General features: G+C 35.5%; 1 protein-coding gene across 10 annotated transcripts in view; it reads left to right on the forward strand.

The window, feature by feature from the left end:
- REV1 (REV1 DNA directed polymerase) overlaps positions 1-18,443 on the forward strand; it is a 96,401-nt gene that overhangs the window by 56,524 nt on the left and 21,434 nt on the right. For 5 of the 10 annotated variants that reach the window (XM_041756203.1, XM_041756205.1, XM_041756207.1 and 2 more), the window contains 5 exons: positions 2,484-3,193; positions 5,691-5,798; positions 7,186-7,302; positions 11,815-11,923; positions 16,782-16,910. In XM_041756203.1, coding sequence (XP_041612137.1) covers positions 2,484-3,193; positions 5,691-5,798; positions 7,186-7,302; positions 11,815-11,923; positions 16,782-16,910 — 1,173 coding nt within the window. Of the gene's footprint in view, positions 1-632; positions 1,384-2,483; positions 3,194-5,690; positions 5,799-7,185; positions 7,303-9,794; positions 9,978-11,814; positions 11,924-16,145; positions 16,273-16,781; positions 16,911-18,443 lie in introns of those variants that run through there. The other 5 variants (XM_041756204.1, XM_041756209.1, XM_041756211.1 and 2 more) reach the window with 5 other exon arrangements.

The following is an 18,443-nucleotide window of genomic DNA, read 5'->3' on the forward strand; positions in this document are numbered from 1 at the left end:
ATTCCAAATTCATAGCCATTTTACATATGTAAATATTTTTATAATGGTAAAAATTTACAGTTAGAGGTAACTCTAGACTTGAGTCTAAACTTGAGTCCATGTGACAGGTTTTTAAAAAATATTAAGCTTTAATTGCAATAATCTTGGGTAAAGTGGTTTCATGATTAATTGGTGTGTTGACTTAACATATATGTCAGGTGGTTCATTATCATTAGCCTTCCCCTTATTTATTAAATTGCTTGCTTTGGGAGTTGGATATATATATATATATTTTTTTTAAAGGCCAGGAGTCTAATTAACCTGTGGAGATCCAGTGTCACCACCTTCCATAGTTTTTGTTGTTATTTGTTTTTTAGCTTGTGTTCACTTATAAGCATATTCACATTTTTCACATTACATGATACTTTTGATTTTTTTTTAGTAACATCAAGATGCACAACAAATAATATCAGAAAATGTTTCTGAACGTACTTGATATCTTTTTCTTACCCGCACTAATAAAAATAGAAAGTAGGTGTTTTTTTTTAAAATTCTTTGTGCTAGTTTTAGCAAGAATTTATCCTGATAGATTGTACTTTTTTTTTTTTTTTTTTTTTTTTTTAGAGATGTTATTTATTTGAGAGAGAGTGAGAGTGAGCACAAGCAGGGGGAGAGGGAGAAGCAGACTCCCCACTGAGTGAGGAGCCTCATGCAGGGCTCAATCCCAGGATCCCAGAATCACAACCAGAGCCAAAGGCAGATGCCCAACCAAATGAGCGACCCAGGCTTCCCTAGATTTCACTTTTTAATCCATATACACTGTTGCCTAATTAACGTGTATCTACCAGTGATATATTTCCACTACACCTACTTTATGAATATCCATTTGTCTAGGCTGAAAAACCGAACTGCAGGACAGTAAGAATATATATTAGCAGTGTGTTTCTTGCCAATATATGCAATTCTGTTGCATATGTTGCTAGTATACTTGGAAAGAATCTTTACTGTTTGTGACACAGAAAACTAGATGTCAGGCTTTTTTGATTTACTTCACTTTTGTTGAAAGAATCTTTACTGTTTGTGACAAAACTAGATGTCAGGCTTTTCTGATTTACTTCACTTTTGTTGCTCTCTGTGATCATTATTGTTTGGTATATTTAATACGTTTTATAAATTCCTTTGAAATTCTTTTATGTGACTTCTTGTTCCCTTGTTTTCTCTTTATCTCAAGGGCCAGACATATAACAAATTAGGTTTTCTTTCCTTCCTCTTTTAATCGTTTCCTGTTCGTCGTCTTTTTCCCTTTCACTGGCATGATCGTCTGTGAGGACTGGACCTAATCAGTGTTGGCTGTCATATTCCATAAGATGGTTCAAACAGACAGAGCCAACCCAGAAATGGGTGGTAATGTTTTGCATTCTACTCATGTTTGTGACTTCTCTGTGTGTTCAGGTTGCTATTACTAATATATCATGTTGGACTTTAGATTAAACCTGCTAATACTGTGGTAACCTCACCAATGCCTGGGGACCATGTATCAGGCAGCCTTCTCTGGAGCCTGAACTATTAACTGGATTAATGATGTGGGTATTTTTCTAAGTGGACTGAATTACAGTTCTGTAATTCAGGTTTTTGTATTTGTGAGATGACTTTTTTGAATGCAAATGAATTTTGTCTTTATAGCAAACATCTAGAGGAGTCACAATGTGAATTTAGCTAAATTTTGTCATAGGCCCTGCATTTATAAATTTGTCATCAGGGATCTTGGTCCAGATTGCCTTGGACCACCTTAGCATCTGAATACACTTTTCTTAGAGATTAAATGCCATTTTCTTGGTTAATAAGTGAGTGTCCTCATTTTTCTAGGTATTTTTTTTTCCTGAATTACCCATACACATTAACCTGGTCCTTACTTTTTATTTACTAATGCAACAATTGGCCCCATTAATGGATTAGTACATAGAGTCTGTCAGTCTTCCTGAATGAAACTTAACTGGCCCTAGGATTGTAGCAGTATTGGATTTAATGTGTTGAACAGTGCCTTACATAAAACTAAAACTAGGAATAATAATTCAAATAAAGTTTCTTAATCCATTTTTATGGGAGCTATTTATACTGAGTCCCATAATTTATTAACTCCCTAGTAAATGGCAGACACTGTGCCTCCAACTGGATATTTAGAGATTACAGATTCCATTTAATTTTTAGTGGGAAAAATAATTTAAAATAGTTCTTATTTTTCTTCAGTCTAAGATTCCATTGTATTTCTTCTTTGGGAGCAAACCCTTAAAAGACTGTTTATATTCTAGAATTTTCCTAGTTACCTTGCTACTTTGGTTTAGCTAAGAATTATCTTTTGTTGGAAGAGAAAGAATATAAAATTCATGGCTTAATTTTTCAGAGAAATTTTGAAGTGCATATCACTAAGACCATGTTTACATTAAAAATTGTTTTGGCCTGAAAGTCACACATTAATTGAAATTAAATCTTCTTTCCTGCTGTAGAAATCACATAATTAAGAAGATTGAGACAGAAAATGAAGTCAAAGTCAATGGAATGAACAGTTGGAATGAAGAAGATGCAAATAATGATTTTAGTTTAACAGAGCTAGAGCAGATCTTTCCAGGAAGGAAACAAAATGGAATTCCGCATCACAGAGACAGCGCTGCCATTTTTAATGGACACACTCCTAGCTCTAATGGTGCCTTAAAGACGCAGGATTGCTTGGTGCCCATGGGCAACAGTGTTGCCAGCAGGCTTTCTTCAGACTTCACCCAGGAGGAGGAGCAGGCTGAGAAAAATAGCACTGACTTCAGAGACTGCATCGTGCAGCAGTTCCAACAAAGCACTAGAAACACAGATACCGTGCGGAATCCACACAGAACTAATTCCTTCTCCTTATCACCTTTGCACAGTAACACTAAAATAAACGGTGCTCACCACTCTGCTGTTCAGGGGCCTTCAAGCACAAAAAGCACTTCTTCAGTACCTACTCTTAGCAAGGCAGCACCTTTAGTGCCATCCAAACCCTCAGATTGCAATTTTATTTCAGACTTCTATTCCCGCTCAAGACTGCATCACATATCAATGTGGAAGTGTGAATTGACTGAATTTGTCAATACCCTGCAAAGACAAAGTAGTGGTGTCTTTCCAGGAAGGGAAAAGTTAAAAAAAATGAAAACAGGCAGGTCTACACTTGTTGTAACTGACACAGGTAGATACTTACTAAAATTGTTTTCTTAAGAAACAATCATGCTTGACCATTTTGTTCTTGAGCTGTCATTGGTATTCTGATCAATACTAAGCTCTCATATAAGTCTTTAGGAATATCAGGTTATGTAAGTTATAGTAAGCATAGCAGATTATAGAAAGCTTTCTTATTTATTAAAGTATTTTCTTACAAATTTAGATTTAAATGTGGCTAACTGAATATTTTTAGGTAATTTAAACAGTAACAAGGTTGAGATTCTGAGCACTCATATGTAGACCTTTTCAGTTGTGGAAGTTTTGAAATGTGTGAAGTATTACATGTATTATATTCAGTGCATAAACTCCTGTAAGAATAAATTGGTTTGGCAAGAGTAACTGTTAATTCCAGAAGCTGGCATCTTAATGATTTTTAAATTATTAAATAACTGACATAATAGCTATTGTAATTATAGTGGTAAACTTGTAGTGAGATTAAGTATTTTCACATAAAAGTAGATGGGTTGATTGTATTTTGGTTTTTTTTTAATACTTGTTTTCAAAAGCGAACAAAACCAATGACAGGCTATATTCCTGTGCAGTCATTATCAAGAGTATCTGCTTTGAGGTTTTAGATGTTTTTACAGAATATACAGTTTTGTTTTGTTTTTTAGAGCGAGATCTCAGAGATTATCTAATACTACCCTTTAACTTAACAGCCATGGAAACTGAGGTACAGAGGGAAGCTCATGGTTTTGTCCTAGAAAGTGATAGATCTTCTCCATGTGGTGTTTTTCTGTTATGTTTGTTGTGTTTGATGTATTCCTAAATGCTTTGTTACTTATGAAATATTTTAGAATGATGTTATAGGTATTTGATTATCCACACATCATCCCTTGACCTTACATGGTAAAGGTCATTTAATTTTGAAAGCTTTAAAGAACTATTACAAATTAGTTTCATGAGTGGGAATAAAGTGATTAATTTTATATTGAATGAAAGCATTCAGTAGGTATATGGTATATATGTTCTGTACTATTTGAATGTTTAAAGCAGTTATTTTGGGTTGTTTACATTATGTGTATATAATACTTCAGAAGAATTATAAGATTTATTTTACAGATCATTTCTTGAGATAATGTAGAGGGTAGCAAGGAAGTTCATGGTTTTGGAGTTTGATAACATAGCCTGAATCTAAATCCTGGCTCTGCCGCTCTTATCCTGCAGGACCATGGGCCAGTTAGTTCACCTCTCTGGGTCTCAGTTTCCTCTTCACGGTAGAGTGGTAGGTAGTCCCTGCTGCTCACCTCATGGGCTTCTAAGCTTAGGGAAGATAACATGAACAAAGGCTTGGTGCCTTGCACATAGTGAGAACTTGGTAAAAAGCTTTCATAGTCAAAATGGAATAGTCTGGACCTTTGGGGAGTAAGGATAAGTTTTTGGAAGCTTATGAAGATCTACCTTCAGTACTAGTATTCTTTATCAGCGAAAAATTCTTTTATGAGATTAGAACTTTATATAAGCTCAGGGTTCTAATTCCAAGACTTGTGTACCCTGGAGGGCCAGAGAATAGGGCTGAGGATGAAATTGATGAAGAGGAAAGCTCTAGTTGTGGCTGGATTGGTTAAAATAACCCTGCTAAATCAAAATACGCAGCTCAGGATGATTGATTAGAAGGTAGGGTCCTTAGGAGAGGACACTCACCTTTATCTTCTTGAAAGTGGCATATATACTTCAGACCTGACTTTTAATAATGTTTAATGGCTTAAGGAGGAAAGTTTATATACATTATGTATATATACAAATTCTTATGTAGATTTTTGTTTTATAGACTTTTCTAAATACATCTAGGATATCAGTGTGATGGCTTGAGAGCTCAAATCAGACTGCCTGGGGTTGATTACCAGCTCAGCCTCTCACTAGCTGCATAACATAATTATTAACAAATCATAATAGTAATCTGTGAAATGGGCATAATAAGATTACTTATCTCAGCATTGGTGTGGGAATTTACATACACGTCTTAAAACAGTGCATGATACCTACCAAACAATAACAGTGGGAAATTATACTGTTTTGTTTTTGTTTTTAATCAAGGAATGTTTGTAGACTACATGGAATACTGGTCATTTAAAGTTACTTAGCTCCAAGTGTAACTAAATATATGAAAACACCTTTATACACTTTAATAAAATATTGAGCACACAGAAATAACTTTGGGATAAGTATTTAGCTATACTTTCGATTAAAAACTTAATTATTAGGATTCAGATTAGGAAAATACGGTATCTTCATAATTGGTTTCAAATTATGTTTGGAAACTGTCTATCTCTGAATTACTTTTAGAACCAAAGAAACAAATTTGACCTCTCTTGAAAATAATCTCTAATAGAGTCTATATTTTTTTTGAAACTTCATTCTAATTATAGGCACTTAAAAAATACAGTTTCTAAAATTAACTAGACCTGATTTTTTAGAATACTAAAAATTAGTTTGGGGTTTGAACATTCTCTTTTTCCTTCTAGGAAATATGTCAGTATTGAGTTCACCCAGGCATCAGAGCTGTATAATGCATGTTGATATGGATTGCTTCTTTGTATCAGTGGGTATACGAAATAGACCAGATCTCAAAGGTCTGTATTCTTGTTTATATTTTAAGAAAATTAGCATTATTATAAATATATGTTCTAAAGGATCTAAAAATCTGCTTTAAGAAATACTTATTCTGGTTTTCCTTGGCAAAATAAATTTCTGCTTCCAACTTTTCTGGACTCAATTATCAAGAAAGATAAAAGGAAATTAGAAACATTTTTTTCTTCCTATAGAGTTCAGGTCTAGGGAATAATGAATAATAATCCTTCAGCCGAAGGATCTGTCATTCTAAGACTAATGTAGATTGGTACTGGACATTTTCTGTATTTTTATATATATACTATTACTTTGTTATTAAATGGAAATTTTGTGGTAGCATATGGCTGCTACTTGGGTCACTGTGCTTTCTCTCTCTTGAATACGCTTGATTAACTGTCCTGATGCTACTGCACATTCCCACCTTTTGGTTAGAGAATAATTTTACATTATTGATTATTGCTAAGATATGCTGTCATCTTAGTTTTAATAGAATTTCAGGTATTTGTGAGCTAGGCAGTACTTTTAAAAATATTTATTCTGGATTTTTCAGTAGTTCTTTCTGTGCTTAAAGATGTAACTATTAGTGTTTTCTTTTGAGAGTCTAGTTTGTTCTTCCTTTAAGGAAAGCACAGAAGCTGCTCGGTTAATACCAGGGCTTTATTTTTGTCAGTAGCAGCTACTGCTTCAGCTTTGAAAGGAGCTTAGAATGTTGAAGAATTGAGCTTAACCTGATGAGTCACTCTGATGCATTATTTTTTTTTTTATTCTTACAACACATGCATTCAGTAACATAATATATTAATTATCCGTGCTGTTGCTTTAAGAATCTTGTAATTGAATGCACATACAAAGAAATGATAAATGAAAGATTTTATAACTAAACCAAAAATTGAAGGGGGATTGTGTTCTCACATTGCATTACATAGTAGGTCAGATTGTGGTTGATTTGTTTCTTTTGCTTTGTAAAATTGAAAGATTAGTTTAAATGTTACCTTTTCTGATATGAAATATAAAAAATTGAGATAAGAGTTGGTTTTTCTTTTCCTTTCCCACCTCTCCAATTCAAATCTGGAATCAGAGTTGACTTGTTTTCTACTACAAAAAGCCAAACAAGAACAAGGGGAAGCAAAGTGATAACGTTGCTTTTTAAGTTGAATACATGTATCAAAATTGACATAAATAGCTTGTTTTTAAGGGGGTATTGATAAATTTAGATGATCTTTGCATGGTAATTAATAATGTTTAGAGATGTTAAGCTTCTTTATGGATGAATGCCTAAGGAAAAACTGTATTTTTTAAATCTTGTGAAAAATTTTCCCTTACATGTTATCAGTGTTGTTAATATTCCTGTACTTAGATTTAAAAATAATTTTTTTCTTTTCCTACCAGGAAAACCAGTGGCTGTTACAAGTAACAGAGGCACAGGAAGGGCACCTTTACGTCCCGGTGCTAACCCCCAGCTGGAGTGGCAGTATTATCAGAATAAAATCCTGAAAGGCAAAGCAGGTACAAATGAGCTCTCTTTGAAGTCATAATGCTCCTGTTGAAGACATCTGGATTTTGCTGCTGGTATTGTTGTTATAGTAATGAAAGAGTTGAAATAATTAGCTTTTTCATTCAAGGGTTTTAAAGGTGTCAGTGACATCTTAAGGCAAAAATCCGTATGCAGTACAAATGACTGGTTTATAGTCCTGCTTTGTTGAGTTGGATGATAACATTTTCCTGGGACAGAGAGTGAAGAATGTTATAAGGTTTGATTAGTTTGCTTTGTATACATTTAGATTGGGGATGAAAATAAAATCATGAACATCATTTTGTGGAATCCTCTAGACTGGAGAGTTAATTACTAGTTGTTTGGTCACTGATCACAGTAAAGACATGAAAGTTCATATTGCTAAAGATTTGCATGCGGCAGTGGAATAAAAAACAATAGGATTTCACTTATTGGAATAAAGATAAATACCAGAAATCATTCCCCATGTCTTTACTGAACCTGCTTCAATGTTTTCTTGCCTCACTGGCTTTTGTATTTTTGCTATTAATTAAATAAAAATCATAACTTAGATGATTTACAATACTACTAAGATTTTTATATCTGTTTTCCCCCCTGAGTAAATTCTCTGAGAAATATTTGGTTAGAAATTAAATTCTTTGTCATTGATCAGTTTTCTCCTGGTTGTCTGCAGAGCCAAAACATTTTTTAAATTAGTTTTCCAGAAAAATATTAATCAGAGAGTATCCAGAAATTTAGGTACAGTGAAATGGAAGGCAAGCAGTGAAATTTCATCCTGATTATTTCTGGTTCCTAGTTTTCAGTTATGAAAACGTGGGATTATTTTAGAAATGATCTCACTGAAATTAAGGCAAAAGGAAAACCACTGGACATTTCTGAGGACCTTTATGGGATTACAGTGTTTTTGTTGGTTGTGATTATCTGTTTACATAGTGTGAGTGCAAAAGACAGTAATGATAGGAGATAAATTTTTGTTTCATGTGTATCTGTATTTTCCCAATTTCCTAAAGGTTTTCTTGGTTTTTAAATCTTTTAAGAGATTTTTGAGATTCTAACATTTTGTGTGTCATGAGAAGATCTTGGAGTAGCCAGTATTGAGTTTGTTCATATTTAGTTGTTTGAGGTATGTGATAATATGGGTAGTTTCTTAAGTATTGGTAGTATGGTTTTGTGGTAGATTGGTTTTTCTTTTTGTATTTTCGGTGTGGCATTTAAAAGATGAAATCTTAAGTTCTAGAAAACCAATAAGTAGCTTAAGGAAATGCATAATACTTGTCACCTATTGGGCACTCAGTAAAAAAAAAAAAAAAATCAATGAACATTGAAAGAAGGAAAAATACCGTGGACTTAGCATTTCAGTAACGTCGGTCAGTTACCCAGCGCTCAGTTCCTACAGTGGGTAGAGTCTTGTGTTTGCTACACACGTCTGTAGTCTGGTAGTCTCCATCAAGAAGTTTGGCCGTGGCAAGCGTACGTTCCTTAGGAGTAGCAGAGAACTAGTCCTCTTATATCTTTCCTTCCTTCACAAGTGATCTGACCATATGCAGTTTATTAACAGAATACAGTCATTGGTTACTTGATTATCTTCACCAGTTTAACCACTGGATTTTCATAACATTGTAATGACCTTTTATAATTCACATCCCCTCCACTCTAAATGTGGGTGGTAAATTAGGAGGTAAATATTAGGAGAAATATTGAAAATTCACTTGCCACTGAAAACTGTCAAAAATAGAGTTTTCTGTCACTAGAAAAGGTGAATTTGATACTTTGCATTTTATATTCTTTCTTTAACTTGATGTCATTCACTTTTATTTCCTAAGCCTTTGACCCATTAGGAACTTAACAAAATATTTGTAACATAAAATGAACAGATTGTCCTTTATTATAAAGTTTGGTTGCAGCTAACCTTGTACTTAGAACTTATTTTTTCAGTGCCTTTTTTCTTCTTTCCTTATTATTCCCTGATCTTTCTTTCTCTGGGTCCTTATCAGACATGACACAAAAATTTTAAAATATCGAGGATCTATTTAGGAATTAGAGTCTTTGGCTTCTGCACACTAACTTTAAAAAAAACTCAGTTCAGATGTTTCAGCTTGTGTGTCTAGGCAAAGCATTAGAACAAATAGCATCTTCAACCCTTTATAGATAGAAACTTGAGTTTCTTGTTCGTCACATTCAAGAGCTCTTTGTCTAAACGGACCAGCATAACCAGGGGCTCTCCATCCATGACTTCCTTTGGAAGCTGCTTCCTCAGCTGTACTCAGCAGTGATGCTTCTCATTGATGACCTCATTTGGAATCCATTTATACTCAAGATTTTGTGGTTGGGGCCTTTTACCCCTTCTTGAATTCCAGGATGCAGATGTTTTCTTATCCCTTCAACAACTTCAGTGTTCATTCTAAAGAACAACAGTTTTTAAAATCGTGTTAGTCATAGATTTATTCTCAGCGATTTCTTTTTCACAGACTTGGGTCCTGGCCTCTGATTTCTCCAACCGTTCCTCCACATTCTCCATGTGCCCGTCTAGTTTGTCAAGTTTTGATGAGCAGTTCTCTACTTTGCCCTCCACTGAGGACAGTGTGTCCCTGAATTTCCCTGAATCTCCCTTGAAGCAACTCACTGCGCTCGTGGAGGGATCCACGCTCTCTGCTGCACTGTGGAAAAGGTCAGCCAGCCCAGTGAAGAGAACCATGAGGTGGTGCCTCTCAGGCAGGGCATTGGGAGCCCAAGGACTACAGACAGTTTTCTCACCCCAAGCATGATTTTTCTGTAATTTTCAAGACAAGTATCGTAGATTATTTAACTACACCTTCAAATAGAAGTCCCCTAACTCCACAGCTTTTAAAGCATAATAAGGTCATAGTGATACCTGTGTAATGCAGCTGGTTGTGGCTCTTCAAGCTTCAACTCTCTTTGTTGTTGTTTGGTTTAGTAGCAGCCTCTCTTGAACTGTGATGCTGACAATCTTGAAATTCTTGCAGATTTTCAGCGTAGAATAAGGACTATGAAAGCTGATATTTAGCCTTCTAAGATGCTTCAGTAAAACAGGGAAATCTGCTCCTCATTCTGTTTTTAATTTTTCATGGTATAACATATGTTTATCATAATATATCAGGAGTCATGGCTCAAATTATATTCTCTGCTGTTTTAATTTTTGAGGCAAGTGGGATTTGAGCCCATTAAGATACCTTATGGCTTGATTTGCATTTATGCTTTGTGTGTATGGGTGCTGGAATCCAAAAATGCTTATTTTGGTTGCATAGTTGGGTAAAAGATGTTGACAATTTCTGGAGTCAGACCTGGAACAGTTGTTTTAGACCACAAAGCCAGATACTTTGCCATGGTGCTTTAACTTGACTGATTTTTTCAGTGAACATTAGGTCTCTGAAATAAGCAGAAAAGAAATACTGGGTTTGCTGGTTACATATTATTACAATGTACTCAAAATAGGTTTGTCTAGATTTAATTGAAATGGTCTATCTTGGCTTGTTTCACTAATTAGTGGTATTTTTTGTTAATAGCATTAGAACTATGGCTGAGGAGATTGTGTTTCAAGAATATATATTTTTAAAGCATATTCTTAGAACATAGTAGTATCCCAAGAGACCAAGAACTGAAGTTGTGTTTTAATCTTTCTCAATTGCTAGTGAAGCTAATGGTAAAGGAAGGAAAGTGGCATGCAGTCAGTACTCTCTAGATATGTGCTTTTATAATCTTGTGAGAAACTGTACATTTGGTTTGGATATTGAGAGATACTGGTTAGTGGTACTGTTTAGGCTAGAGTTGTTTTCTGTAAAGCAGTTGATATTCTGATCACACTTAATGTTTTTAATTGAACATGCATTGTTAATCCATTAAGTAGAATTTACTGGAAGGGGGGCAGTGTTGTGAAGTTCTTTTTCCTGATGTGTGTTCAGAAAAAAAATCTTAAGTGTAGGATGAAACCTCTTTATGATATGTGACCTAATGAATTGTTTGATCGAATGACTTGTAGGAAATTGATGTTTGTTGAGTGTGTTGTTAAGTAGCCTCCGGTTTTGCAGGTAGTTTATTTAGGAAACGGCAAAGAACATTCAGAGAAATGTGTATTTTCCATTAACTGTTTCCCATTACAGGGAGCTGTGTGATCTTTTCAAGAATATAGGAGGGGGTTCATCTTCCTGATAACTTTTCATCCTTTTTCATCTCAAGAGACTGTTAAAGGGATAGTTTATATTTATCTTTTGGTACATTTTGTAAACAAATCTTTGCTAAAATGGAACACTTTGAATGTATTATATGTGTTACATGATGAAGTATAGAATGGTGAAGTATAGAATGGAAGCAAACCATTTTAGAACTCTAGTTTTTTTCTTTTATTGAGTTAGGAGACCAGTACTAATGGATACAACTATATCCGGAACTTATTAAACATTTGTGTATGAGAGGAATGGAAAATATATTTGAGTGAAAAGGAAAATGAATTTTTAACGTATAATCATTAAATTTTATTATTTTTAAAGCAGAGATACCAGATTCATCAATGTGGGAGAACCAAGATTCTGCACAAGCAAATGGGATTGATTCTGTTTTGTCAAAGGCTGAGATTGCCTCTTGTAGTTATGAAGCCAGGTATGTGGAAATTAAGTGTGTTGTAATCTTTACGAATAGTTAACTTAATCATTTTTAGAGATTCTTTTGGTTTTTTTTTTTTTTAAGTCTATTTATTTATGAGGGAGGGAGGGAGAGAGAAGCAGACTCCCTGCTGAGCAGGGAGCCCGACATGGGACCTGATTCCAGGACCTGATCATGACCCAAGCCGAAGGCAGGTACCTAACCCAACTGAGCCACCCCGGCGCCCCTAGAGATTCTTTTGAAGTGGATCAGATGTGCCAGTCAGGCCTATGTTACACATGTTATGGGAAGAAATATTTCAAGGCTTAATCCCCTTCATTCCTTTTTTCCTTTCACAAATGCTAGATAACTTTAAATAAATACCTCAGTTTACTGATGAATCAGTAGGTCTGACAGTGGAAACCAACAGAAATTAGACAATGTCATTTTTAAACCATTGTCTTTTGAAACGTAATTAAAGAATTCAATATTTTAAAAAAATTTAAAAGATTTTATTTATTTATTAGAGAGAGTACACACATGAGGAGAGAGGCAGGCAGAGGGGGAGAGAGAGAAAGGGAAAGAATCCCAAGCCAACTCTACACTGAGGGCAGAGCCCTACATGGAGCTTGATCCCACGACCCACCCCCGTCCCCCCACCAAGAGCATGACCTGAGCTGAAACCAAGGGTCAGACACTCAAATGAATGAGCCACCCAGGCACCCCAAAGAATTAGATGTTTTGTCATGGGAAAGGGACTTCATGGTCTTCTGATCTAATCATTCTTTTTTATAGCTAAGAAAAATCCCTTGTAATTTAAAACTCTAATAGTATTCAAAATAATGTTAAAACTGATCACCTAAAAAAAAAAAAACAAAAAAAAAAACTGATCACCTATTAAATTATAAGATAATAATTCCATATTGGCATACGCAGTAATCTCCACACTTAAAATTGTAGTGTTGTCAACTCATTAGTACCAACTTTGTATGTATAACTTTATATTGCAGTAAGCATAAACTCTTCACAGTGGGCTGTTTCAGTACAAGAAGAAACAGGCATATATACAAGTTCGTCATACTTATTTTTTTTTTCTTTTTTTTTTTATTTATTTATGATAGTCACAGAGAGAGAGAGAGAGAGGCAGAGGCACAGGCGGAGGGAGAAGCAGGCTCCATGCACCGGGAGCCCGATGTGGGATTCGATCCCGGGTCTCCAGGATCGCGCCCTGGGCCAAAGGCAGGCGCCAAACCGCTGCGCCACCCAGGGATCCCCAAGTTCGTCATACTTAAAAAAAGAATCAGTCATTTAAAAATAATCAGTTGTACTAGTTGTAAGATAATCTAGTACAAAATCTAGTACAAATTTAGTTGTACTACTAGAGGTAATGAATTAATTTAAAAGAACAGTCTATTTTTTTCTTTCCTGGTAACTGAGCAGACATTTTTACCTTTATAACACAGCAGGTATTTACACATTGTTGGCAAGTATTCAAGTATTTAATTAAAAACAGAGTCCTCTATCAATTCTATTTTTTGGTCTTTTTTACTTACGGCTTTGTCATGCATACTTTTCTTTTTATTGAGGTATAGTTGACATACAACATTACAGTACTTTCAGGTGTACAGCATCATGATTTGATTTATTTAACATTTTTCAGTGCTGATTAAAAGTTGGGATTGTCTAAAAGGAACATAAAATATCTCAACATCATCTAACTGAAATAGTTTAAAATCTTGCCAATTATTTTATTTAAAAGATATTTAAGAAAACTTTGTAATCAAATAAGCATAATCATAAAATATTTAAATTATTTTTCATTTACGACATGTGAAACTTTTAGTCCTAGACTAACTTTCCCTTTCTTACCAACAGAATTATGTTTTAGTTAGTTGATAATGTAGCCCGAGAGCCAAAAACTTAATAAAAACAGTAAGTCAAATACAGATGCATTCTGGATTACCGCATTTTTATTAGCCCAGGCAGTTTAGAGCTGAATTTGTGTTCATATGTGGAGAGTATGGTGAAGCTCAGACATGCTCTGTCAGCATTTGAGTTCTGCTCAACTGGTGATGAGATGAAAGCCCTAACCTCTCTGTACTGCCTACAAGCTGAGTTCTGGCTGGATGTGGGGAGTGGGGGATAGCAAGTCTACTTCAGGGGTAAAAGTGTTTTCCTGTTCCTGCTGGTTTTGGACTCTTGTCTAGGCTCTAGGCTTTTTTTGGTGTTTGGATATTGCAGTCCTATTGCATTAGCTATTTCAAGCTGAATGTACTAGAAAATAATTGGGGTGACGATACATGGGTCAAATACTATGCAGCAAGCCACTTAGGTGGCAGTTATTTTAAGGAGATTCATAAAGTGATGAAAATGAATTTGAGTGTAAGTTGGGAAATTGGCCCACAAGATCCACAGCAATTTGGTTTTGTTTCTTCCTTGTGATTTTCATTTTGTAGAAAGCTGTTGATAATGAAAGTCTAGAAAACAATTCTTGATATTCTTTTCTTGTGGTGGTCCAATAATTGTATTTTCCTTAGGTGAAAAGATTTTTAAAAAAATACATATATTCACAATTGTATCAGAGAAATGTTTCTAGGGTTGGAGTGGGGACTGGATTGTGGGGATGATCATCCCAGTTCTATACATTGGTGAGTTTCCAGTAGACACAGACTAATAATGGGTCTGCAAAGGAGGGTGTGTGCACATGAGATGGTAGAAATCCTGGAAAGGTAGGATGCATTAGAATATGCATTATTGTTAGTAGTTTTATTCACCAGAAGGCGTAAGCTTTATACATAAGTGAGAAGGTAGATACATGGATGAATGGGTAATAGAATCACGTATTTTTTAAGATCAAATCATTTTTTAATGTTTTTGTAAGGACGCTTTACTGTTCTTAGTGATATGGATACCTATTAACATATTGAATGGACAGAGCAGTGTCCATGTGCAGTGTGAACCTGCAAATAATCTGTTTTTGCATCACACACTGATGAAGTATTGGTAGTTTATCCTGCGTGGGACCTAGTGACAGGAATAGATAAGTCACTGTAGCAGAGAGTCACTTCAGACTGTTGTGTATTTGCCTTTACTCATTTATTTTATATGAACCAAATCCAGTTTCCCAACTACCAACTCAGAGTATTTTGCTTCCTTTAATTACAGGAAACCTCTTAGTCTTTCTTGTTTGTTTGTACTTCCTTATGGTGTCTAGTGGCACCTAAACATTTCTCTCCAAGACAAGTATGTGCATGAATACATTAAGTAGATGTATTATGTTTTGCTAAGTAATACGTCCCTGAGAATTTTTGAATACGTAAAAAATGAAATTATTGTAAATAAAAGAATATGGTATTTATAGCAATTACATAACATATTTTTTTAAAAAAATGAATTACCTTTAATTTGTAAGCTTAGCCTTTGCATGCCGAAGCTATATAACCAGCATTATTAAAAATGTCTTAAATTGTATGTACTTCTGTATAGACTTCAGAACTATTATACTTCCCTGCCTTACTGAACAAGGTCCATTGACTATATATAATCTATCCTTTGTTGGGTGAGTGCAGAATCATCCTTGTGAACATCATGCGATCTGTTTTGTTTACCATCTTTTGCCCACTATCCCACAAAATGCCTGAGACATAAATTTTTGTTGAATTAATGAAAAAAATCTTTACCATGCTGTTTGTTATTCATCGCTTCTTTTACTGTCACTTTTCCTTCCTATTAGATGTTTCTCGTCTACTGGGAACTTTGCAGTCAGATAATTTATTACTGTCTTCGTGTCCATAAGAAATGGATATGATTTTGCATTTACTTCTGAGTAACTTGGAAGATTCTTTTCCTTCTTGGCTCTCAGTGGTGGTCTGAGATGGGGAGGGTGCCAGAGACCTCTGAGTAATTGAAGCCTAGTATTTGTATATTGATTCTCCAAACTTAGTGTGGCTATACCACCATACTAAGTAAGCACTTGGTAAATATTTATTGAATGAATGTTTAGAATAACTATTTGATGTGTCTACATAGTAATAAGTAATCTGGTGAAACTAGTGCTTGTTATTTTGCTTGTTTTTACTTTAAAGTATTTTTCTTGATTCGTTGCAGAGTGGTCAAATGGAATTTTACTTAATTATGTATAATTCCATAATTATAGTTTTGTGCTGAATGCTCCAAATATCAGAGGTAATGTGGGGCATTGAGACACGCAAAAGATTTAAAATTTACCATTTTCAATTAGGTCCCTCAAAGTTCTGGAACCCTGGCTCCTGCCCAGAGTGATGTCCTACCATATACAATGCTGTTGGCATCTCAACCACTGTGGAGCCACTTCAGGAGCATGGAATTGGTCAATTGGGAATTGGGTGGTAATAGGATGAGTACATTTTGTCTGTTTGTCACATAGCACTGTTTTGTGTAGTTCTTTCGTTTATATTCTTTGTCTTTGGGGGATGAACCCTGGCCAAACTGTGCCATGTGTTAGGGGAAGAAAACCTCTTTTTGACAGCACATTCCTGCTCTGTGGTGGTTGTGATATCACCAGCATATGGCATGCTGGCATCTCTGCAAAGGGCCCAGAGGTCTGAGTCTTAGGAGAAATCTTCAGAGACAGACAAGCGCCAAACCTGGTCTTTTAATAACATATTTTGGCACATCTACACATGTCATTTACACTAATCAGGCAATTGTACAATTTTCCTTTGGGGGGGAAACAAACTTGTAAGTTTTTTTTAATGCTTGTTGTTTATCCCTAATGAGAATTAAGTGAAAATTATGTATTAGTGGCATGGGGAGATACTGTCAACATTTGGTATTTGGTTTTGCATTTGAAAGTTATTCCTAGTATAACCTCCCTTGTGTTTTATTCTTTCTCTAGACAAGTTGGCATCAAGAATGGAATGTTTTTTGGGCAAGCTAAACAACTTTGTCCTAATCTTCAGGCCGTTCCATATGATTTTCATGCATATAAAGAAGTTGCACGAACAATGTATGAAACACTGGCAAGGTACATCATATGCTGCAGTCACTTCTGTGTCTGTTCTTTTGCTTCTGTATCTGATACTGAAGAGAGTCTGGTGTTCTTTAGGGTTGTCAGGGCCACTTTTGGTGGACTCTTCTTTCTTTCAGGAACCCTATCGTCAGCAACTCCAGCAGTCAGTAGCTCAATCTTAAGATACATGTTTGCACTGCTCAGACTGTTCAGATGATTCTTGATGTCGGTGTAAACTGATTCTCTGCCTATATAACTTCAACTCAGTGGCTCTCGTTTTCTTCCTCTGGAACCAGACAGATGAAGGATTGGCATTTTTTAAATCTAGTTATTTTCTTTTATTACATTTGAATTATAGTTTTGTTTATAATCAGAACTGATGGATTAACAAGTAGAGATTCTAAAACCATTTATATTCTAAAATCATTAGGTTTGCCAAAAGTTAGTTTTTATAAAAGTTTTTAGTAATACTTTTAGGGTGGTTGATAGTTGGCTTGAGAAAAGGAGATTAACTTTTATGTACAGTATAGGATGATTGATTGATTTTAAGATTTTATTCTTGAGAGAGACAAAGAGGCAGAGACCTAGGCAGAGAGAGAAGCAGGCTCCCTGTTAGGAGCCTAATACAGGACTCAATCCTGGGATCCAGGATCACAACCTGAGTCCAAGGCAGACACTCAGCCTTTGACCCACCCAAGTGTCCTCAGCATTGATTCAAAACTCAAAATTTAAAATAAGTATATGGCAAGCAACGTATGCTCCAAAGCAGGAGTCGGCATATTTTTTCTGTGAAGGACTAGATAAGGTCTGTGTTCCAACTGCTGAACTCTGCTATATAAAGTGAAAGCCACAGACACATGTATTAGTGAGTGGGTGTGACTGTGTTCTATTAAATACTTACCATAACAGCATCTGGACAGTAGGCCCCAAGGTTCATCAACCTTTGGAGGGTATTAATGTTCTGAAAGATAATTCTTGCACCTCTGTCTTCACTTCTTCCTCTCTCCTTTGCATTATTTTGAATATTTATTGAGTATCTATTAAATACAAATAACTGTTGATGACTGCTGATCCTGTAGAGAGAAATGAAATCCAGTGTCTACTTCAGCAGGAAAAAGAAAATAAAAGGACCAGTTGAAATTATCTGGCATTAGTTTGAAGGTCTGAGTGCTGAATGATAAGCCATTTATAATCACAGCTATCTTTAAGATCCCACATATGGGAATGTTGGTGTTACCAGGGGAAAGTGTGTTTTTAAATCCGGTTTCACGGGGCAGCCCGGGTGGCTCAGCAGTTTAGTGCCACCTTCAGCCCAGGGCGTGATCCTGGAGTCCCGGGATCGAGTCCCACATCGGGCTCCCTTCATGAAGCCTGCTTTCTCCCTCTGCCTGTGTCTCTGCCTCTCTCTCTCTCTCTCTCTCTCTCTGTCTCTGTCTCTTATGAATAAATACATAAAATATTTAAAAAAAAAAAATCCTGTTCCAGCGCTGAGGTCGATAGAAGCATCCAGATGAGGGCTGGGAACAGATGACTGAGCTGGGGAGTGGT

Source organism: Vulpes lagopus, chromosome 5, assembly GCF_018345385.1.
Source record: "Vulpes lagopus strain Blue_001 chromosome 5, ASM1834538v1, whole genome shotgun sequence".
NCBI lineage: Eukaryota > Metazoa > Chordata > Mammalia > Carnivora > Canidae > Vulpes > Vulpes lagopus.